This window comes from Camelus dromedarius, chromosome 17 (genome assembly GCF_036321535.1).
Source record: "Camelus dromedarius isolate mCamDro1 chromosome 17, mCamDro1.pat, whole genome shotgun sequence".
Lineage (NCBI taxonomy): Eukaryota > Metazoa > Chordata > Mammalia > Artiodactyla > Camelidae > Camelus > Camelus dromedarius.
In genome coordinates, this window is record NC_087452.1 from 24032575 (window position 1) to 24057601 (window position 25027).

The window sequence follows — 25027 nt, forward strand, 5'->3', positions numbered from 1 at the left end:
TCCTTACCAACTTCCCTGGGTAAGAAGGGCTGTGTATACTATTTGCATGGCTGATGGATCATACGCTCAGGTCATTTATTAGGAAAGAACTTTGTAACAGTCATAACCTCAGCAATTCTGAGCTACCAGATCTTACACTCACTCATGACATAAATTCCTCATTCCCTTTATAGTTCTTTATAGTCACCTGTCACAGAACAGTCAACCCTCAGAGCCCTCCTCTCCCCAGGCAAGATCTCTCGGGAGAAAGCTTGAGAGTTGGGTTGTTTTCTTCATTTTTAACTTGGACTTAAAAAAAAAATGGTCCAAGTGAGGTTTTCTACACCAGCTCAACCCAAGATGTTTTACAGGTTCGCGTGTTTCTTAACCCTCCCGTTGTTCCTAGCCAATAAACGATGCCCTTGACAAAGTGTCAGCCCCCAGTTACCTGAATCTCAAGTATTTCTTAACGGAACCTGGCCAGACTAGCTGCTTCTCACCATCCTCAGACAAAAATCACATGGACAGGAAGGAAATGATCACATTCTTAAAACTCCCCTTCCTTTTCTTTCAGCTCCTTTTCAGAGGTATGAGCCTGGAAAGTGGGCTCATCTTCTCGTCAAAGGGCACGTCAGTGCAGTTATTTGTGGAATATAATCTCATCCCCCGACCCCATTCCTATAAAGGTCACACGCCAGTCCTTTGGTTAGAGGTGGGGGCTCTCCTGAAACACAGCCTCCTCATGTAACGTACCATACTGAAAATACCACAGTTGGCTTCCAGTGTCCATAAATGACAAGCGCTTCCCAAATTCCCCGAGCTCACAATTTCAAAGGCGAGCACTGGCCTGGGAAAGCTCCATCTCTTCACACCCAAAGGAAATTCCCTCTTATTCCTTTCTCCCTTCTAAATACTAAGACTTTGATGAGCCTTATTCCTCTAAGTGTGTCCTGAGCTCCAAGACACGATTATGATAAATCACAGAGCTTGAAGTTTGAGTTGTGAGGGTAGAATCCATCTTCCCAGTTTCCTGGGAGAAAAATCCACGGCCATTTCACATGAGAAAGTAGAAATGGAAAAGATGAAGACATCTGAAAACTGATGTTTGTGGGATATGGGAACTGAACTGTTAGATGAGAGTTTTAAAAGGCCACCTGATGTCTAGTGGGGGCGTCCGAGACCCGGAGAGGGGTTCTTGGCCTGGTATGGATGTTAGTAAGACAGCTGCAGATTGGGGCAGGGGAGCAAGTCTGAGGTCCTACTGTCTGAGCTCAGAGACAAACACCAGATCGCAGCAGGCAAACAGTTAACAAGTAAGACACCAGAAAGCTTTCTTTAGACACCAACTAGTCGGTGTTGATGCCACAAGGTTAAATGACAGAGAGACTGATCTCTTACTAGTCAAAAGTGCAACTCGGAACCTATCTATTTAACTCAAGTTATTCCCACAACTGCTTCTATTTATCATCCAGACCAGTCTCTTTCAGCAGAGAAACAGATGCTTTTAATGCCAAGTTCCAATTCTTGGCTGGTTTTGAACTCCTTTTAATTTAAAGTAATTTATGCTAAGGAATCTTCCTCTGGGCAAGGGCACTTAATCCAAATGTACCTTTAGAGGCTTCTGTCCCCAGTGGGTTGTCTAAGAAGTCTGTCACGTCGTGGTTCCAGGCGTCGCGGACGGCAGACTTGGACACCACTCTGTCGTTCAGTTCCTGCTGCGGCCGAAAGTTATTTCTCAGATACTCCACTGACTTGACATGGTCTTGCTGCTCCGTGGTGAAGATGGAGTAAAAAGCCTCGAGCTGGACAGACAACCAGAGAAGGGAGAAAAAAAGAACACTGGTTAGGAAGCTAAGTGGTCCAAAGCCAGAAGGGGTGACAAGAACACAACATGAGAGGAAGTGTCCGATGCCAAGTGGGACAGTCCCAGCAGGACACAGGCTGCCTGCTGGGATCCCTGCCAAGGGGCTTATCTGGCTGTGGTTTCTGTATTGCCAACTAACCAGGAAAACACTTCCTTTGAGGGTGGACACAGCTCTTGCGATTTGTGTCTCATAAAGAGATCCCAGTCTTTCTGCAGGGCCTCCCACTGCCAAGAGCTCCAATACCACAGGAAGAAGCCCAGAGTTATGGTGAAACTGGTAGGTTCTAGAGCCAGATGGCTTGGGTGGGAACTTCGGATCCACGGCTCAACTGCTCTGTGACCCCGAGAAAGTTGCTTAACTTCTCTGAGCCTCAATTCTTCCTCAATAAAATGGTGAGAATTATAGCAGCATCGACCCCACAGGGTTCGGGTCAGCATTCAATGAGATAATCATTGTACAGTGCTTCAAACAATTCCTGGAACATAAGTATTTGCAATTTAATTCTTACTAAGCACCTTCTTACATACTAGAGATCCAGTACAGCACTTGCTAAATCACAAAGTTGCTAAATCCACGGTGCGCAGGTTAAACTGCCCAAGTTCAACATTAACCAGACGAGCAGTCACAGTCAACTTATTCAAGCTTTCTGCAACTCAAGTTTCTTCCTCTGTAAAACAGATACGGTACTAGTGCCACCTGTCTTAAGGCTGTTGAAAAGATGAAAATCCATGTAAATTATTTAGCGGCCAGTAAGCCCTTAGTAAAGATCAATTGCTCTCATCATCATTAATATTATTAGTAAACTTTTTCCACAAGACTGCTGTCCAAATTTTCATGGAAACGTGAAGAAAAAAATTCGGGACTCCAGGATCGTATTTCTCCTGTCAAAAAAGATTCTTTGTGGCTTTCAACATTCTGCTTATTTAAAAAAACAAACAAACAAAAAGGTCATTCTGTTATATAAGAGGAACAGAGCAGAGACCGAGGGACAGAGACTCGTTTTCAATGGAGCACAAAGTTATTCTTGTCACCAAAGAAATGGAGCGTAACGTAAAATGCCCAGCCACCAAAAATACCAACTCCCTGAGCTGGGGGAAGAAAATTAAATAAAGAAGAGAGAAACTGAATGAACTCCTTCTGGTCCATCTGGCTCCTTGAATGTTAAATCAGAATGTTTTCTGTAGGAGCGACTGACGAGGTGGAGTGGTCCTAGAAAAACGCTTCCCAAGCAGGCACTGAGCGGCTGCCCTCAACTTCTGGGACCAGGATGGGGCTAACACCAATGTATAAGACAAACCAGAGAATTACACTGTGGGTTTCCAGAGGGGCATTTTGAAGCCTGGACTAAAACCAGTGTTTCCCAAACAGCCTCAGAGAGTGACACAGAAAATGGTCTGCTTCTGGCGCCAAATTCCTTGTTTATGTATAACGACGGGAGAAAGGCAATAAGGAAACTGGGCTGCTGACTCCGTCCAAATGGGAGCCACTCGGATGGAAAGAATTAAAGGTGCCGAAAAGAAAAATCATCTCATCCTAGCAAGGTGTACTCTCCGCATGGGACTACTGAAATCAGAACTGAAGGCATCCGAAAATGAGAGAAGCTCTCATGATGTTCTCAGAGAAAATAACTTCCTAAAGTTACGTGAAAGGAATTAACCAAGACCCTCTGGAGATCGTCTAGGGAAAGACCAAGCCAAATGATTAAAGGGACGGAGGGAAAATGCTGTGTGGAAAGGTTAAAGGAAGTGGAACTGTTTCGCCTGAAGAAAAGGCGAGTAAGGAGTAATTTGATTAAAGGCCTTGTTACGTGGAAGATGCTGACCAGCTCTTCTCCACGTCCAGAGAAGGCCAAATAAGAGGAAATTGGTTTAAATTAAAGCCTTAGAGACGTGAGTTGAATAGAGGAATTCCTTAACTTTCACAGTGATTTTTTTTTTTTTTAAGAAAAATGAATGGGGCTGCCATCCATAGCAAGTTAGACCGGAAATTTTCTGGAAGAGACAGCCATCTGTCCTGAAACACTTTAATCTCTGAGATGCCAGGAAAGGATGGCCTGGAAGACACTCCGCCAGGCGACTTGAAGGCTTGTTTATTCTCTCCAAAACTTGCTTCGTTCACAGCTAGCATTTAGTTCTCCTAAAAAAGTTTATTTCTGATGCCTCAGGAAAGAATTAGTCATATAACTGTAAAAAGAGGCAGGTTCTGAATTTAACACAAAAATGCTTTTGCTTTAATTGCTCTTACAGCTTAATGATGTGCTATGGCTTAAAAGCACGGCCACCTCCCTGTCATTAACTCAACTTGCCCAAAGATTTCTCAAAGGGAGGATGTGACGGCTCTGAGCGTGAACTGATGACCTGGCGATGTCATACTGTCATCTGCAGCACAGCTTCCTTTGACAGGAGCGTAAAAGAAGAGGAAAACGGAGGACAAGCTTAGCAGACTCATCAAATGTCCCTCAGTAGGCTGGCGGCATTTTTACTAAAACACCGTCATTTCTCTAAGTTGAATGAAAACTGCCAGTGGCCTCTCTTGTTGGTAACTGGGATGCCTGGCTCTTGAGTGGAAATCTCCAGGATCCCTGGGCTGGCAACGGGAGTCTATGCTTCTCATTGGGGCAGGTGATCAGCGATCATCTGGGCCAGAAATCTACCGATACTCATGACATAGCTGCTTCAAGGTCTGTCGTGGTCCTTACCCCTGCCTTGCAACCCACGCTAGCTAACGGTGACCCTGAGCACCATCTGGACCTCCATTCTGTTGGATTCTGAGGGATGCTATTTAGAAGGAGAAGATGCCTCCCAGAGCCGTGCAGCATGGCTGCCCCGTGCAACACCGGGGCCACCAAACAGACTCCAGAGTTGTGTCTCTCCGGCCTCTGACTGTCCACGTGTTTGGTGCTCAATCTGTCCGCCTCCTCTAGATTTAGTTAACAGCCACACAGTCAGTGATCCTTCTAAGATGTACATCGGATCATGCCACGCACTTCTGTCCAATCAATGCTTTTCAACAGCCTCCCATTCTCACCATGGAGCCTTAAGGATCTGGCCTGAGCCTTATTCTCCAAATGCAAAACACTTACTCTCAAAACTAACACAATACTGCAGATCACCTACGTGTCAATAAAAAACGTATGTTAGAAACAAAACAAAAAAAGCTTACTCTCACTAACTTGGTTAAAAACCCTGTTTTAAAACCCCATTTGCTAAACATGTGGCCTCAGCCAAAGCATTTACTATTTCTGAGCTTCAGTTTTCTTACGTGCATAATCATTAACCATCTCATGTGCTTCTTGTTGCTATTAAATGAATTACTATAATATAAAGTGTTTGGAATAACTCCTGATACACGAGAGGTGCTCAATAAATTTTACTGTCATTATTATTATTATTTTTTTAATTTTATGAGGAATGTGGTAAATACATTGCACGCCAGGCTTACAACAACTGTCAGATGCTCTACTGCTCCTCCTGCCTTTTCTTCCTTAAAATTTATATACGTGTATTTACAGTGTCCATTCTATATACATAGGTACATTATATGTGTTATATATATTATTACAGTACTTGTAATCCACGTTATACATATATATTATATACATTATACATGTGTAATGTACTTACTATATATGTTACACACATGTAACGTATCTAGGTTTATTTATAACCCATATTTCCACCTTACAATGTCTAGTTACCAAACCCATTATGTGCCAGGTACTTTGTTAAGCACTTTACAAAGATTGTTTTGGTTTTCAGCTTATTCTTAGCTCAAAAAAAATATCATTAAAGTGACATTATTAATAATATTATTATGACATCACTAGCACGAATAATGAATATTTACTGAGACTTAATTAAGCATGAGGCAATGCGCTAAGAGTGACAGATGCTGTCTCTTAATCCTCACGGGAATCCAGTGATCTCGGTGGCATTATCATATTCTTATTATTTTTGGCTGATGAGGAACCCGGGCTTAGAGACATTAAGCAACTTGCCCGAGACCACACAGAAACTGAGAGGTGACGTGAGGATGAGAAGCCCAGGTCTGCGTGACTCTGTTTTTCATGCTCTCGGTCACTTTAGGCCACATGCGTAACAGGGCCTCGGCTTACTCACTGGAAGAGCAAGACTATGGTGGAAAAACTGAACTGGATGATAGAGAAGTTCCTAACCAGTTCCCTTCTGCTGACCCCCAAGGCCCCACCACGCAGGGCGCCCACCACTGCTGCTTCACTGTCGGTGATACCAATCCATTTGCACTTCTCTGCACTGTGGAAAGAAACAACCCAACATGAAGAAAAAGAAAAAAACAAAAACCCAAGATGGTAACCAGAAGAAGAAGGCAAGTGTGAGGAGAAACTGGGATCCACCTCACAAGGCCTGTACTTTTTGTTCATCTTTCAGGTAATACACACACTCGGATTTATCTTTACTATAACGAGTGATGATTGTATCCTTTATTGAAAACAAATGAAAGTTTCTTTTTCTTTATTTCTCTAATATTAAATGGACTTTTTAACTTTTGAAGTGAACATGTAAAACATTTCCTTCTTTCATCCCTGCTTGGGGAGTTGTAATTGCATTTTAACTGGTGCTGTTTCAAGAACAATTTTAACCTTGAATTGCAAATGTGTTGGCTGGAAGTGTACATAAATCATTTCAACTTAGTTTTTATTGTAAAAATATTACAGAGAATAATTAGTTTTTAATCTGTCGGTCTGAATCACAGGAAAGTTGAAATCTATTCGTGTCATTTCTGTGCAGCAAGGGCTCTGGGTCACAAGATGTGGGGGAGGGGACCATCATGGCTGAAGGGGGGAAAATGAGAGAAAATCAAAAGTAATATAATTATGAACCACTAAAAGGCTGATGTGCACAGTATTTTACAGGATGGGTATAGAACGGCAATTAAACAAGGCCAGAGTGCATTAAAAGCATAATAATAACCTCCTGGGAAAACATCAGAAACTATCACATCACACCCAAGATCATGGGGATGCTTGAGTTTCATCACACATTTGAGGGGTGATGGGACAGGACCCGCTTGGCTGCATCATTAGTAATCAAGACGATAATGATGGAATGTTAAATTCCCAACAGCCTGGAGCATCCCCAGTTTTACTTACTAAACTCCGGCGGCAAAATAAAATCTGGGAAGAGCTAGCTAACTACAGGTCCGTGTCGTCCCTGTCACTACAAACAGCTTTGCATGAAAGTGATGACAGAAAAGCCCTCTACAGAAAGAAGACAGTTTAACCGTAATTAACAATGAAAGCTATCTGCTGTGGGTTATTAATAATGGCATCTTCACCCACCACTTAAAAAGCCTTCTTTATTCAAAGCACTGCACGTTATGTAGTGTTTGAATAGAAACCTTCCGAATTAAGTCATTCATTAGTTGTTATGGCCTTGAAATAAACGTGAGAGATGCGACCACCAGTAGCCTTACGGTGATTCCACTAGCAATGCAGCCAGTCCTACGTGTTAAAATGGTAACTATTTTGGATATAGTAGGTTAGATAATATATATTAAAAATTAGTTTCATCTGTTTTTCTTTACATATTTTAATGTAGCCACCAGCAAGTTAAAATAATGTATGTGGCTTGTTTTATTTCCATTGGACAGTACGGCCCTAGAGGCTTCAGACAAAAAAACAGCCACAACGAGAAACACCTAAAACCCTCTGAGCACTTCCTGTGGTGCCAGACACAAGTCTAACCATTCTACACACATCCCATCACTTCATCTTTATAATGACCTCATAAGATGTGTATGATTATCATCCCCATTTTACAGATGAAAGCTGAGGCACAGAGTAGTAGAGTAGCTGAGTAATTTGGATGAAGAATGCAGCGAAGAACGGAACCTAGGCAGTTTGGCGCCATATGGAACATGGTCTTAATTCAAAAAGGTTGCTCTACTCTCTGTGACAGTGATAACATTGGTTAAATAAAAAAAAAAAGGAAAAAAATTCTATGCACTCTAAAGACGTTACACAAAAACTATTGAAAGTAATAAAGTCAGCAAGGGAGCAGGACACAAGATTAATATACAGAAATCTGTTGTGTTTCTTTATGCTAACAATGAAATATCATTAAGTTTTAAAAATCCTGAATAAAATGTCAAAAAACATAAAATACCTAGTAATAAACCTAACCAAGGAGGTGAAACACTTACATGCTGAGAACTGTTAAAACATTATAAAGGAAAATGAAGATAATCTGAAGAAATGGAAAGATACCCCATGCTCTTAGATTGGAAATATGAGTATTGTTAAAATGGCCACACTACTCAAAGCAATCTACAGATTTAACGTGATCCCTATCAAATTATCCAAAACATTTTTCACAGAATTAGAACAAATAATCCTAGAATTTATATGGAACCACGAAAGACCCAGAACTGCCAAAGCAATCCTGAGGAAAAAGAACAAAGCTGGAGGCATAACCTTCCCAGACCTCCCACAATATTACAGAGCTATAGTAATCAAAACAGTGTGGTGCTGGGCACAAAAGCAGGCGTACAGATCAACAGAACAAAACAGAGCCCAGAAACAAACCCACACACCTATGGTCAATTAATCTACAATAAAAGAGGCAAGAATATACAATGGAGAAAAGACAGTCTCTTCAGCAAGTGGTGTTAGGAAAGCTGGACAGCTGCTTGTAAATCAATGAAATTAGAACACTCCCTCACACCATACACAAAAATAAACTCAAAATGGTTTAAAGACTTAAACATAAGACTCAATACCATAAAAACTCCTAGGAGAGAACATAGGCAAAACATTTTTGGACATAAATTGTAGTAATGTTTTCTTAGCTCAGTCTCCCAAGGCAAATGAAATAAAGGCAAAAATAAACAAATGGGACCTAATCAAACTTAAAAGCTTTTACACAGCAAAAGAAACTATTAACAAAATGAAAAGACAACCTATGAATGGGAGAAAATATTTGCAAATGATTCAGCTGACAAAAGGGTTAATTTCCATAATATACAAACAGCTCATATAATTCAGTATCAAAAAAAGAATTAACTCAATGAAATAAATGGGCAGAAGGCCAAAGCAGACATTCTCCAAAGAATACTTAAAGATGGCCAACAGGTACATGAAAAGATGCTCAACATTGCAGGTTATTAGACAAATGCAAATCAAAACCAGTGAGGTAACCCCTCAAATTGGTCAGAATGTCTATCGTCAAAAAGTCTACAGTCTACAGTCTACAGTAAATGCCAGAGAAGGTGTGGAGAAAAGGGAACCCCCCTACACTGTTGGTAGGAATGTAAACTGGTGCAGCCACTATGGAAAATAGTATGGAGGTTCCTTAAAAAACTAAAAAAGAGAGCTATCATATGATCCAGCCATCCCACTCCTGGGCATGTATCTGGAAAAGACAAAAACTCTTAACTTGAAAAGCTACCTGCAGCTCAATGTTCACAGCAGCACTATTTACAACAGCAAAGACATGGAAAGAACCCAAATGCCCATCAACAGATGACTGGTTTAAGAAAATGTGTATGTATACATACATACACATATACACAATGGAATATTACTCAATCATAAAAAAGAATGAAATAATGCCATTTGCAGCAACACAGAAGGACTTAGAGATTATCATACTAAATGAAGTGAGATAAAGACAAATATTATATGATATCACTTACATGTGGAATCTGAAAAATAATACAAATGAATTTACATACAAAGCAGAAACACACTTACAGATATAGAAAACACATTTATGGTTACCAAAGAGGAAAGGAAGGTGGGGGAAGAACAAATTAGGGGCATAAGATTAACAGATACAAACTACTATAAATAAAATAGATAAGCAACAAGGATTTACTGTGTAACACAAAGAACAATATTCAACATCTTATAATAACTTACAATGGAAAATAATCTGAAAAATATATATAACTGAATCACTCTGCTGTATATCTGAAATTAACACAATATTGTAAATCAACTATATTTCAATAAAACTCATGCAAATAAAACAAATACACTAGCCCTTTTGATATTTATTTCCTTTTTGATAGAGCCTCCAAGAAGCTCTTAAATAAAGCTCATGTTAGGAAAAATTATAGGCAGTGTCATATTTTAAACTGCAAAAGCCAACAGTTCTGGAAAGGGAAGGCTGGGATAGTTTCCAATGGTCAAAGCAGCAGCATCTGAGAGTCACTGTTCTAGAATAAAACACATCCTAGTACACTGGACTAAAAATGACCATGTTCCATGACTGATCACAAATGCATGGCAGGCACCTGTCTTACTGGGCTAGTCCTGCTCCTCTGACCTCCTCTGCCAGGACTGAGGGTGCCGCCATTTTGTTTAGGTGACAAAATCCTGGCACGACTTTTGCCTGATATTTACAGTAAGTGTTTGGTGGAGCCACATATGCCATGCTGACTGCTGACCAACCATGCCAACCCATGATTCCATTTGTGACACTGTTTCGGTCCAGACTATCACACAAGCTGGGGTCAGAGCTTGCTGGCTGCAGGGTTGGTCTGAATGCCCAAGGAGACTCACAAAAGAGGGAAAATAAGGAGTTGCTCATATTTACTCTGGAAGACTTCAAAGAAATCCACATCAGACAAGCCGACAGTGTGTGCTGACCATCATACTGTGGGGTGAACGAGCACTCCTGTTCACTGCTGACAGGTACCCATGCTGTGTAAGAGGAGAGAAGAGCCTTTGGAGAAAAGGAAGGATGGACGACTAGGAACGTTGTTCCTTCTGGTGGAAGCAGACATGGAATCCTGTCCACTTGGCTTCTCGGAACTGGCCGTCCGCCGTTCTGAAATGAACATTCTGTGCTCCCTTCAGAAGGAATGTTGGCAGGGTCGGGGTGGGAAGGTCTGAAACCATAATACTTGGATGGTTAAATGCTTTCCTTTCTGAGGCCTGACACAGCTGTGACCTCCACTCAGCTCACAGCAAGGACCTAGTTTGGCCACAGGAAAATGAGCTGTTTTCCTCCCTTGGGAGAGAGGAAGGGATATATGAAGCCGTGTCTGATAAAAGTAAAGTATTATCTAAAGATGGTTTACAGTAAAGAAACTTGGAGGCCAATATGACTAATTTATTCCTTCACTATTTTCTTCAGACAGTAACACTTAGAGAGATCTTGGTCATATATTGGAAGTCACAGAGAACAAATCTTCCATTACTTCTCTCTTGAGTGTATGGTTGGAAGAGCAGGAGAGTAAAAAGACGTTAATAAAGCACTTTCTCAAATGTCAAAATACTTCCAATTGACAAGCACTTGACAAGACATCCAAGCCTCAAACTCTGCCTTTTGTTTAGATCCACTAAACTGTAATAAAACACAGTATGTGTTAATGGTTCTATTTCTCCCCTACTACACAATTACGGGTCTATCCCTCCCCCTCACAGGGTATCCTACAAAAAAAAAAGGAAAGAAAGAAAGAAAGAAAGAAAGAAAGAAAGAAAGAAAGAAAGAAAGAAAGAAAGAAAGAAAGAAAGAAAGAAAGAAAGGAAGGAAGGAAGGAAGGAAGGAAGGAAGGAAGAGAGAAAGGAAGGAAGAGAGAAAGGAAGGGAGGAAGGGAGGATGGAAGGAAGGAAGGCAGGGGAAAAAAAGGAAGATAAAGAGAGAAGACAAACTTGATTTTCTTAACCTCATTATCAATGAATACAAAAGCATGTACCTTAATCGACAGAAAGGATTCCTTTTCAAAGCCCTGTCCCCCCACCCTTGAGGAAATAACTATTTGGGTTGCAGTTTCATTGTATTTTATATACAACAATGCTGGCTTCACCATTAGGAAGAAAACTCGTTTCATATTTCATTATCTCCTTAAGGCCAACACATCCTGTTCAGCAACCAAATTGCTAGTCTTTCTTTTTTCATCACAATCGAATTAAAAGGAAAACAACAATCTGAAAGGAAAACGTCTGCCAACAGCAGTGAGGCCAAATAAATGTTCCCCCTGACCCCACACCACCTCCTTTGTTAGTGGGGTGTCTCTCCTGCACTAGTTCTTTCTAGATAACCTGCTCCGTTTACCCCCAGAGCAGGGAGACCAGATGTCTCAGGACATGACCAGCACCTCTGCCGACCTATTAAAAAATGGACACATAACCCAAGGCCAACCAATTTGCTGGTTGGCCAACATCTATTCAGATCTATCTTCCTGAATACTTGACACAAGACCTAGACTACTGTCAGCTGGTAGCTGGCCCTTGAGTTGAAGGGTCAACTGGTATTAGAGTAACAATATTGAGCCATGCAATCCCCTCCAAAGAAAACCGCACTCGAAACTGGGAGAGAGAAGAAGGCACCAGGATTTTGCAAAAGTACAGACAGACTCACAAAGCAGAAACTCAAAGATGTTAAGATCTTGCATGGCCCCTAAAAGGCAGAGACTAAAGCTCATGCTCCACTTTCTACTTATAGGCCTGGTCATGAGGGCCTCCCTCGCAGGATGCCCCTGCTATGGTTTCTTTAAAATACTCCTCCTACTTAAGCCACTTTTAGTGGGTTTCTGTTTCCTACATCCCCAACAGCCCTGACCAGGACAGCACCCAACCCTATTTCCCCTTCTCCCTATTCTGTGTTCTCTATCCTTGTTAGGAGAATCTCTGGACGATTGCCCACGCCAGCCAGGTTCGTCGTCTTGTTGCTTGTCTTCTTCAGTTATATTACTGATATTTACCACGTAATTTCAAAACTTCCCCCTTCTCAGCCTTTACAGCCCTAGCTGTCAAATTCTGGAGAGGCATTTCTATGGATGGCTCTAATAAGAACCTTCCATTTTTAGACAGTCCTGGTTAATGGCTCAAATCCACATTCTTAGAAAATCCTACCCACTGTTCTTGGCTCTGTTTCCAGAAATTATGGAGAAGTCATCTATCTACTCTTCTGTCTCGGGGCATGCTGTATTTCTAAGCTTTTTCTTTTTTTCTTTTTTGAGGAGGGGAACGGGATGTGATTAGGTTTATTTATTTACTTCTTTGTTTAAAAAAAACCTTTTTTTAATGGAGGTGCTGGGGATTGAACCCAGGACGTCGTACATGCTAAGCACGTGCTCTACCACTGAGCTCTACCCTTGCCGCACATGCTGCATCTCTGATGACTCACGTGTCCCCTCTACTTTTCCCGTCCATCTACTATTCTTCACGAGGTGATTCAAGGCCCCTCGTCCCGGGTGGATCCTCTTCCTCTGACGTTGCTCCCAACCCCATCTCCAGTTCATCAAATCCCTACCCACAGTTAACTGCTCAGCCTGAACCCACCTTCTTATGACATCTGCCAGGCCACACTCAGGGAGGAGTGGTAGCTCAGTGTAGAGGTCAATGCATGTATGTGGAATCGGACAAACCCAGGCTTGGCTTCTGGCTTCAACATTCACTGACCACGAGTCCGTGAGCATGTTACTCAGTCTCTCCTTGCCACCATGTCCTTATGGGAACCGTCTTACTGCAACATACCCAACTCTCAACGCTGTTTTGCAACAAAGTTGACCAGATGTAAAGTGCTTATCACAGAAAGAAGAGAGCTTATTCAATGGTATTTTTTTCTTTCATTTTTTCACATACACAAATTTCTCTTTTCTGAACTTTGGGTAGTATGCCCTTTGGGATCAGACACCACAGCTTGGAAACCAGTTGTATGACCCTGGGCAAGTCACTTCACTTCTGTTGTCTCTCCTCTCTAAAACGTGGGTACAAATAGCACCAACCTCATAAGGCTGTTGTTCATGAAGATTAAACGAGTTAACGTGTATCGAGAGCTCAAAAGAGTTCCTGGCACAAGAAATCATTGTCTCACAGGATAGCTGTTACCTCCTCAAGACTGAATACTTACAAGGTACCTGATTTCATGCCTGCAGTTCTCCTCAGCTAGTTAATTTGCAGCTGACAAAAAAATGTTTTATATTTTACAATTCCTGGGTGCAAAAACATGTTTGTTGGAAAAAATGAGAAGAATCAATGAGAAGCAATTGATTAAAAAAAAAAACAAAACCCTCCTTACTGGTATATTCTAGCAGTGTCAGATAGTTAATGCAACACGAAACAAGCAAAAACAGAAGCCCATTGGGGGGCTAAACAGCTACCTGATGGTAAGAGATGGGGACCGGCCTCCGGAAGACTATCCACTCCACAATCTCGCTGCACGGCGGGGTAGTCAAAGAACCCATGTACCGGTAATAGCTGCCCAGGGATGCAGGCAGGAGGTCCCGGAGGATGAAAGGATCCAGAAAGGTCTCCTTCTCTGTTTGGGGGAAGAGGGGAAAGAAAAGCACCAGAGGTAAGTCGTACTACGCTGCAGACACCGTCCAGACCCTCGGCACGCGGGCACCACATCACAAGTCTTGTGTTTGTTTGCATCCTGAGAAGCACCAGCATTTGTTGGCGGGAGACACACGGAAAACAAAGCAGTGCTTCCAAGGGTGTGCTCTGAGTACTGCGCTGGATTTCATGAAAAACGGGTTCCATGACAAACAACGCTGGGCAGCACTGCAGACCCTTCGTCCTCCCCCAGGAAACAGACAAAACACTAGCCTAGTAAAGTCACCGAGGAGTCCTGCAGAGAAAGAACAGACCTGGTTTTGCTTCATCTGCCCTTTCTTAAACGTGCTTCACCGCAGACCTCTTCTTCATTTAATACGAACGAACTAACAATCAGGGGAACAATCTCTGAAACGCTCATGAGAGACTTAGTGGGAAAGGAAACGTGTTAAGCCAGCAGTAAAGTGCAATTCCAATTAGTTACAATGCATTATGGTTTCACCCTGTGCTTTCCCAAACCAAAGTGAAACCTAACCAAGGCTTGGCCCTGAACTTGCAAAATGATGGGTCTGAAAACACACCTCCTCTTTTTACAAAAGAAAAGGCATCTTCCCTCAGGTAGAGAAATGACATTTAAGCTGAGACCCGGCAAGGATACCTCACAATAACTATGAGGAAAACGAGGTCTGGAAGGGCTTATGCCTGCCCAAGGTCACACAGCTCCTCAGTAGCAAAGCTGGGATATGAACCCAGGAATCTTGACAGCACAGTCTGCATAATTCTGATTCAGCTAAAAAAGGAGCTGAAACCATTTCAAGTTGTGTGTAGAACATGTGCAAAGGTCATGAGGCAGAAAGAAATAGTGCACCAGAGATTAGTGTGCTGTATTATTACTATTTTTTATTGATGAATAGTTGATTTACAATGTTGTGTTAGTTTCTGTCATATGGCACAGTGATTCACTTATATATATATATATATTCTTTTTCATTATAGGTTATTATAAGATACTGAATGTAGTTTCCTGTGCTATATAGTAGGACCCTCCCTGTTGTTTATCTATTTTGTATATAGTAGTTTGTATGTGCTAATCCCAAACTCCTAATTTATCCCCCACTACCCCTTTCCCCTTTGGTAACCATACATTTCTTTTCTATGTCTGTGAGTCTCTTTCTGTTCTGTAAATAAGTCATTTGTATCATTATTTTTAGATTCTACATATAAGGGATATCTGATACCTTTCTTTGTTTGATTTACTTCACTTAGTATGATAATCTCTTAAGTCCATCTATGTTGCTGCAAATAGCATTATTTCATTCCTTTTTAATGGCTGAGTAGTATTCCATTGTGAATATATACACCACCTTCTCTATCCCATCATCTGTTGATGGACATTTAGTTTGCTTCCATGTCCTGGCCATTGTAAATAGTGCAGCTATGAACATTAGGGTGCATGTATCTTTTCGAATTAAGAGTTTCCTTCAGATACATGCCCAGGAGTGGTATTGCTGGATCATATGGTAAGTCTATTTTTAGCTTTTTAAGGAATCTTCATACTGTTTCCATAGTGGCTGCACCAAATTCCATTCCCTCCAACAGTGTAAGAGGGTTTAGGGCGCTATATTATAATTCTCCCAAGCAAGGTCAGTAGATTACCCAGCTTCTTTCACAGATCAGAGAAGGTTTTAGTGACTACTTGCGTCTTGAAACATCTAGTTGTGAACTTAAGTCTGGAATTCCTCCCTCATTCCTTCTAGGGATGTAATAAGGCTATTACAGTCCTGAAAATGGCTTGCCTTAGCTCCCTCATGTCTTCCTCTGTGGGCCCCTGGACATTTCTCTGGGATCTCAAGGCTCCAGGTTACTTCATGGACACACCTGTGACTTACGGGAACATTATTCTCAAGCCTCATACCTCGTCCCACCTCTTCTTTCATGCAGAACAACCAGTACAGGCATTTGGGCAAATGTGCATCCTTAGACTAAAAAGGTCTATGTAACTGGGGGATGATGAGAAAAACCAACAGAAATCAACTACATTAGAATAATGAAAAAGGTAATTTCCATTTTATAGAGATTTGTTGAACAAAACTGAGTACTTATGTAGCTTTTACCATAGGCCAGGCACTGTTCTGAATATTTACATACTGCAAACACTTGAACATCTCTTACTGTAACTGCCAGGCCCTGTTCTATGGGCTTTATAAAGATTGATTGATTTCATACCTAAAAGAGTCTCATGAAGTCGTACTGTTATCACCCCCACTTTACAGAGCTGCAGTCTACAACCAGGACTGCAGCTGGTTGAGCCTGGAGTCCAGGCTTTCATTGTTCTTAAGCCATCACTCTGCCCCTTCACACTACAACCCTGTGGAACATGTACCCGTCATGCTCCAGTTTCCCAGATGTGGAGCTCAAGGGGTCAAATCACCAAGCCCAAGGTCACGAGTGAACAGTGAAGGGGCAGCAGTTCTTCATGAGGCTGATTCTCACAATGCTTTTCATTTTTTTAAGAGGAAGAGTTAAATATTAACTAATAAACGCAGAAGTCTTCAAATCATAGGGTTCTATTATCAAAATGATAAAAGCAATTTCTGTTGGACAAAAGACCGGGAATAACAGAATTGCCCCTCCGCCCACTGGCAAGTCTGGGCTTTAATTTAACCTGGTTCCCAGCGGCCTAATGATGGGGGAAACCTCTGCAAGCGTGCTTGGCTGGGACTGGCTTGGCCAAGGAGAGGAAAAATTTTGGCCTTTGCTTGCTGCCTCTGCACTTCCTGGGCTGTGCAAATAGTCAACACAAGGCGCCAAGCAACAAAGGGTGCACAGGGCCAGGTGTCACCAACCACAAGGTCACCATCTTCATTTCCTCATCACGCAGCAGGTGAACCTGGCCATCACACTGCAGCACGGCAACCTGCCTTCGGATAAAGGGCTCCAGACCGAAGGACCAGAAAATCTTTATAGAGTTTCCCCCGAGGGGCCTGATCCAATATTAGGGTTGCAGTTAAGCGTGTTGTATGCAGACAGGCAGTAACAAGCCAGACCCTGTAAGCCTGCAGCGGCAAAGCTCCCGTCTAAAGCACCCACTTGAGGAAGATTGCTGTGGCTTCAAAGAGCAGGGAAAGACAAATCAGAAACACTTGCCCCACCAATCTGAGGCGGCTGGACTTCACAAGTGAATGCTGTTTCAGCAGGAGCAGGACTCTCGTATGAGTTCTTGGACGGGCTCTCAGATTCGCCAGGGACGGATGGAAACTGTAGGCGTGACTGTTTCTACAAACGCAGAAGGGCTTCTTGGTCCTGCACCTACCCAAGGGCTTCAGACCCGGGTTCTGGCTTTAACTGATTAGAAGGTGCCGTCAGATGGGGGAGGGGGTGGGGAGGGTAGAGCTGGTGAGGGGAGTGGGGGGGCAGCTTTACTACTTGCTGGTTCCACCACCGTCACTACCATCACTAGACTAACTAGGTCAGTGCCTTCGGAGCCAAAGAACCCCTTCTTCAAAACAAAACGTTACACGGAGCCAGGCAACTCAAACGGCTGAAATGGCCAGCGTGGTTGAAGCTGTGCTGGGAACCCAGGGGCACTCTGAAAACCCCCCATTTTAGTCCAATTCTGTAATTTTATGGCTGGGAAATGGGAGACCAGGGTGAAGTAATGGATGGACCCAAGGTGAAAAGCTTGAGGAGAATATAGACTCAGGTGGGATTCTTTCTTCAGAGAAACCACTTGGGCTCTGAAACAGTAGGCCTGGGAGCAGGAAGTAGCACCTGGTATCTGCTGAAAACCCAAATCGAAAGGCTGCCTCATTAGCACCTCATCTCTCCATCCCTACAGGGGGTGGTGACGAGAGCGGATTCTCAGCCTGCTGGGTTCAAATCCCAGCTCCTCCACCTGTGAACTGTAAAATCTTAGTTACCAACCCTTCCTAGGCTGCTGTGAGGATTAAATAAATCAATACAAGAAAGGGGTTCAGAAAGAGCTTGGAACACAGAGCATCTCATAAATGATAGATGTGATGCTTCTTCTAATTCTTCTTATTTTTATTATTGTTGTTATTTTTATTCCTCTAAACCATCAAGAGCTAGCCATGTATGTCTTACACAGCCATGAACTTCCTTCAGTGTTTGTGTGCATGTTTTATTTTTTAACTGGATCAGCAGTGCCTCAAAGGTACCCCACGTCTGACATATTCCCCATCACCCTGAGCAGTATAGGTTAGCGTTTTCTTTCCCAAAGCTCTACCGTGAGCTTGGGAGCCAACTGATACTTAATAGCTGTGTGACCTTAGGGAAAGGTCTTAACTTCTCTGAGCTACTTCCCTTATCTGTCAAATGGGAATATCGAGACTACCCCTCAGGGTTGCTGTGACAATTAAGCAAGCTAATGAATGTGAATGTAATAGGGAAAAACAAATCTGACTCCATTTTAGATCTGTTCTTTTAGCTCTAACCCTGTGCTCAGTCATGCTGGTTCTGCACCTTCTGTAAAACAATGTTGCCTGTAGCCTGAAATAGACAGGAGAGCCCATTCTCAAGGCTCCGACCTTTAAGAGTATAACACTTTTCCATTCATATAGACAAAAAGTTGCAGAATAGAAAAAAACATTTGTCTTGTTGGAGGTTTACAGGGACACCATGACCTGACCCACGTGGACAGCTGCAAGAACAAAGGATTCCGACATAAAGAAGTTTCCAACAATCAACCACACCCTCTCCCCTTCTTAGGATAAAAAGAACCTGAATTCTGACTTGGGGAAGATGGTTCTCCAGGACATTAGCGCCCCACCCCCCATCTTCTTGGTCTGCTGACTTTCCAAATAAAGTCATCATTCCTTGCCCCAACACCTCATCTCCCGATTTACTGGCCTGTGTGCAGCGAGCAGAACAACTTTGGACTCGGAGACATGAGGGGCTTAGGACAGTGTTGTGAGCCCTGATTTATCAAGGCAAGCACTTGACTAAGAGCAGGCCGGCTTATGTTGTGTTTTAAGTCAGCGATTTGCAAATGTTTTCTGTAAAGTGCCAGACAGTAAATGCTTAAGGTTTTGCATGTCAAAAGGCAAAAGTAAAGTAAAGCTGCTGTATAGGTACCTATATAACGAACATTTTCACAACCTTATTAACAACATTCCAAATGCTAATAGCCACTGAGTGCAACTTTAAAAATACACATCTACTAAGGAGAAGAATGGAATTCTCTATGGGGTACGGGGTGGATAATATTTTGCTTAATTAGGGTTCTGAGTTCAGAAGCTGTACAAAAGTCAGTCAGTGGAATGGATGTGGCCATCAGGGCCACGTTGTGCCCTCCCGATTTCAAGCCAAGTGTTGGAGGGTAGGCGGGTAAGTGTTAGAAAGTCATTTTGGTTGACTGAAATACACAGGATAGCCTGTTCTCAAGGAGCCTCCATCATTAATGCTTATTTCTTTTATGAACACTCATTACACAATCGACTCGAGTTGTTTGCCTTCTTCCTTAAGTTTTCAGAGTTCAAAGTGAACATTCGTTTGTGCTGATCTTTCTGAAAATTCCATTTCCTTCTCCGTCCATAAGGCATGCTCCACCGACAAATGGGGTGCTCATCAGGCTTAACTGTCAGTCAGGAATAACTTTAGAAATGGTACCCCGTGTTCCCAGCACTGCCCACAAAGCCTGTACCAGCCACAAGGCACTCAACTAGCGGACCCAACACTGGGAGTTCCCAAGTACAGCCACTGGAAAGAAGGAGGAATGCACCTTTCAGCGAAAAGCTTGACCTCCCCAACTAATAAAATCTTAATAAACGTACACGTTATAAAGTAAAGGGACGTGCTAGAGCCAGGTCCCTGGATTTGAATCCTAACTGGTATCCTGAAAGGTCTGACCTAAGACAAGCTACTTAACCTCTCTGTAACTATCTCCTCATCTGTAAAATGGGATTATAATAATATCGACCTCATCTGGAGGTTTCTCTCATCGGGAGAGCTTTTAAATGAATTAACAGCAGTTAAGGGCTTAGCAGAGTGTCTGGCACTGAACAAGCACAGATAAGTACTTGTTAAAGGAAGCCTATTATAACAGGGCAGCTTGATCCAAACCCATCCTGATCAGAGCACTCTGCCCCCCAGCTTTTATCCTAATCAGTAATTTGAATTCAAGACACTCCTACCCCAGACACTTAACTAGTTGAGAAAAATATTTGAACCACTACTTATCCCACCATTCATTCCATTACACCATAATAAGCAGGTACTGTGCATTACTAGATAAAAGAATTGAAAAGGAATGGATCTCATATTCCACTTTCAAAGATCCCAGTGCTGTGTGCAGACAATATTATATTTTAATAATTAATTGTTCATCAAAGGAAAAGATGAGGTACAGGGATGCTAAATTCAACATTATTCAAATTGCAAAAATGAATAATGTATGACTTTTATATTAAATACACACTGTATTAAGTAGTCTACATTTCACCCAACTCTGTCTTTCATTTTGCAGCATTTTGAACGACAATACGAATAATCAGTTGGGGGAGGTTTTTTAAGAAAAAGAAATACCTTATTTGAATGCAAAGGGAGTGTATCCGAAGGTGATTAAATTTTTCTTATCAATTAGAAAATTTTGTATGAGGGCTTTAAAGTCATGGTCAACCATTAAACCCAGAGCGGCCTGGTTATCCTTGCAATTTCCTTTCAACATTAAATTATATCTGGCTCGATTCTGTTCAATTTCTTATTTCTGATAGCAGTGCCAGGAGGCAATCTTTAATTAAAGAAAATTTGAAAGATTCAAACATGCATAATTGGATTAAAAATGTGATCATTAAAACATTAGATGATAATCATCTGATTGATTGCATTTTTCAGTGTGTTAATAACCTAATATTTTCAGTGCTGTGGTTATATATGAAGAGAGAAAGCCTTTATAAAATACGATGAACCATCAGCATAGAGACAAGAACTGTGCAGTAATCAAAAATTGTGGAATGATACTGAAGCACTCCTCTGCCCCCGTGAACAAAGCACTTCACTGGAAGGTGCATGGATAGAATGGGGTGGTTTCTACGGGAAGAAAACCAGTCCCACCACTCAAACAAGGAATCAACCAATTTTAGGGAGGTATATAAAATAAACCAAGAATAGAAAGCCCAAGCTTTGGTATTTAGCCCAATGACTGTTTGGTTTCTTCAAGGTTTCCCAAAACTTTTTATAAGGAAAAGCTATTCACTTTTCCTTAAATGCTTGAAATCACTGGGGTAGGACTGGCCTTCTGCTTCATAATTGGGGAAGATAGCGACAGTGACAGTGGAAAAACTGAGTATTAGGCCACACTAAATGGGAGAAGATTCATGACAGTGCTGCTCAAATTTAATGTGTATGCAAATCACCTGGGAAGCTTGTTAAAATGTAGATTCTGATTCAGCCTGTCTGGGATGGGGACTGAGATTCCGCACTTTTAGTAACGCTTGACCACACCTGAGAAGCCAGTTTCTACCAGGACTGACAGTGGGCTCCTCCACCCTCTGCAGCCTCACCTACTGCTCCTATAAGATTCTTAGGTTGAGCCTTACTGACCTCTTTACTGTCCGATGATCACATTACCCCAGGGCCTTTGCACTGGCTCTTTACGCTGCTCGGAACTTTTCTTTTTTTCACTGCTTTATTCATGGCTGATTCACGACCAAATGCCTTTCAGCTGCTAACAATTAATCATATTTGAATGACACATTTCTCAATGAGATCTCCTCTGACCACTGCTTTGGAAAGAGCGTTTTAAGGGCAGGCTTGTGGAGATGGAAGCATGTGATTGAAAAACCTTAAGATAGAAGCAAGTCACATGATACCTGGAGAGAACATTCCAGGCAGAGATACAAGACACTGCAAAGGGATTCTGCCTGGCACATGGCTGGGGCTGAGTTGACAACTCCAGCCATGCGAATCTGACAACTCTAGGAGGAAAAATTTCAGCTGCTGGTTAAGGAAAATCAGGAATTTGGCTAAAAATTGTGAAGAGGCCAGAACACTAGACACAAGAGTCAGCAGCTCTGGGTAGGTCTGGACTAGCCATAAATGGGCTGCATGACCTGGAAGGGGCGAGGGGTCTGACAAGCAGGTGTCAGCAGGGCCTGCCCAACAGGAACAGGAAATGGAAAGTAGGGATGGAAAGAAAGAGCCTGAGGGCCAGAACCCAGGGGCTTGTGGAGCCTGGCATCTAAAAGCCATCAGGGAGGGCAGAGGGCACCACATTATAGTTAAGACAGTGGCAGAGGCCTCCCAGGGGGCATGGAGGAGCTGATTTTATTATCTAAATATAAGAGACGAAACTGGCCCTATCTGACTGGCTGCTGACTATCAGACCTGTCATCTCTCTGTCATCAGTAAGGAGGATGAAACGGCAAAGACGGGGCAACGGAAGTGGGGCTGGCCCATTTTCAAGGTGTGGCTGTCTGCAAGGCTTCCTGATGGTTTTAAGGAAGAGGCACTACGCTGAAGTCACAACAAGGGGTGCCTGGGGAAGTCACCCAAGAACCACAGAGAACTGCGGGGTTCCAAAGCGTTTCGAAGGATGCTAGTTCTCCATCATTTACAAAGTAGGAAAATGAGGTCCTGAGAGGGAAAGTGGCTGAATGAAGATCACACAGTGAGGTGAGGACAGAACATGGGTCTCCCTGTCTGCTACCCAACTCCCCATCCCTGGGCTCTGGGTTCTTCGCCTGCAGCTGATGTAAACATGATCAGGGGAGGAAATCTCTCTGAAGACTGAAGAACTCGTTTAGCTTTTTAAACATAAATCTAATCCTGACTTCACCCAGGTCAAAATCTTCCAGTGGCTTCTCATTTCATTTAGAATAAAATCCAAACTCCTCACCAGGTCGCCTCTTCCACCCTCTCCCATGCTGACCGCCACCTTCCTCCTCCCCTTTCTGTTCCCTTTGCCTGGAGTGCTTCCTCTGCCCCCACCCCTGCTCCATATGGGCGGTTCCTCTTCTTTCTTCAGATCTCAGTTCAAACGTCATCCTCTCCTGAGAGCCAGCCCTGAGCCCCATCTCAGGATGTTCCCGCTGCTATTAACCATCCACATCACACCTCGTTTACTTCCTTCCCAGCACGTGTTCACTTTTGCACTGTCTGTCTCCCCCAAGACCGTGCCTTTCTTGTTCACTCCTTACATCCAGCGACTAAAACCCAGCCTGGAAAGCAGTAATAATGCTTAATAATGACGTGAAAAGAGAATGAAGGAGCAAACAAGCCCACCAGCAGGTGTATTTTAAATAACCAATAAATCCTCGATACCGTCTTTCTCTGCATCTATGTTTCACCATCAATTGTAAGATGCACTGTTATTTCAAATGCCACTGATAAAGGCAACAACTTGCTAATTAGACAATGACATGGTTTCAACTGGAAGATGCATCCTGATTTTAGGGTTGTTAAAATCTCATGAAAAAAAAATTGTAACCATGTGCAGTGATGGATGTGAACTAGATTTACTGTGATCATTTTGTAGTATATACATATATCAAGTCATTATGTTGTACAGCCAAAATGTTATATGCCAATTACACTGCACTAAAAATATGAAGAAATGAGAGCAGCAGAACTGGTGAAATAGGATATTGATATAATTTAATAGGATTCACATCGAAGGTCCCCGTCAGCTTTCTGAGTCTACGAGAAGCTGGGTCCAGAGCCTGTTCCATGACCACCGTGAAGGATGCTCATAGCGCCAGGCAGCAGCAGACTCCCATCCGTCCATACGGACTGGATTCTCTGGGCTCAGTTTGCCCTCCACTGACCTGGTCCCCAGAACTCCCCTGTAGTTCGTATCTTTTTACCAGTACACATTTACGGTGCATGAACTCGGTGCTGGGACCTGCTGTGGCCTTGTCTCACTGAAGTCTCACAACTCTGGGAAGTAAGTATCAACAGCCGGATGAAGGCTGATACTTCACGAATGTCAGAGCTGTACACGCCCGGGTCTCACTTACAGTCAGTGTATAATTGGTCAATAGTAGGTTTACTTTTGTTGTTTTTTTTTTTAAAGCAGATTGGAGGCTCCATTACATCAAGACTGTGGCTCCTTACTGTATCTCCAACACTCAAGACAGTGCCTTAGAGAGTAGGTCCTTTATATATGGTTGAAAAAATTGATCAAACTAAGTAGCTCTAAGTCACAAGTGGGGAAACTGCAGCCCAGAGGCCAACTTCAGCCTTGTACCTGATTATATAAATAAAGTTTTATTGGAACACAGCCATGCCATTGTTTACAGGTTATCTATGGCTGTTTCAGGCTACGAGTGCATAGTTGAGCAGGTGCAGCACACAGTGTACAGCCGGCAAAGCCTGAAATAGTTGCCATCAGTCCTCTGCAGAGAGTGTGCTGACTGCTGCTTCTCCGTGCAGGGTAGGATATTTAAAAGTGGTGGCAACAAGCAAAACTATTCAAGCAAGAATGGAGCCAGTACATGGGGACACAGGCGTGTGGGGCTTATTTCTGCCTCAGAAACGCTCTGTACCAGCGTGCAGAGGATCTAGTCCATACCCCTTGGCCTTCCCCATAGGCACAGTCCAGACAAAATCAGAGAGCCTACGTGGTGCCCTGTGACTGCAGGGTCTGAGCAAAAAAGGGTCTGAAGCGGGAGAGCGGACCTGATTAATCAGACTCCTATATTCAAGGATGTAGGGAGGGGCTCCAAGGTCATGAAATACCCAAGTTCAAAGACATCTAGCCTCCTTGAGTTTACTGGTGGTTTTGGTTGGCCAAATGTGGCATTTGATCTAAGGGCTGATGTTTGAATGAAGCATATGTCGACGTTAATATTTCCAAAGAGGAACTACATGAAGAGCACAGAGCCTTGTCAACAATTAAGGAAATGAACATGACATTTAAATTACACAGAGTTACATAGTGACAAGAGCCAGTATTATCACT

At 42.7% G+C, this 25027-nt stretch overlaps 1 protein-coding gene across 4 annotated transcripts in view; it reads right to left on the reverse strand.

The window, feature by feature from the left end:
* PTPRG (protein tyrosine phosphatase receptor type G) overlaps window positions 1-25027 on the reverse strand; it is a 666481-nt gene that overhangs the window by 127129 nt on the left and 514325 nt on the right. For all 4 annotated transcript variants that reach the window (XM_064496361.1, XM_031470665.2, XM_010980956.3 and 1 more), the window contains 2 exons: window positions 13935-14092; window positions 1589-1781 (listed from right to left, as the gene is read on the reverse strand). In XM_064496361.1, coding sequence (XP_064352431.1) covers window positions 1589-1781; window positions 13935-14092 — 351 coding nt within the window. The remainder of the gene's footprint in view (window positions 1-1588; window positions 1782-13934; window positions 14093-25027) is intronic.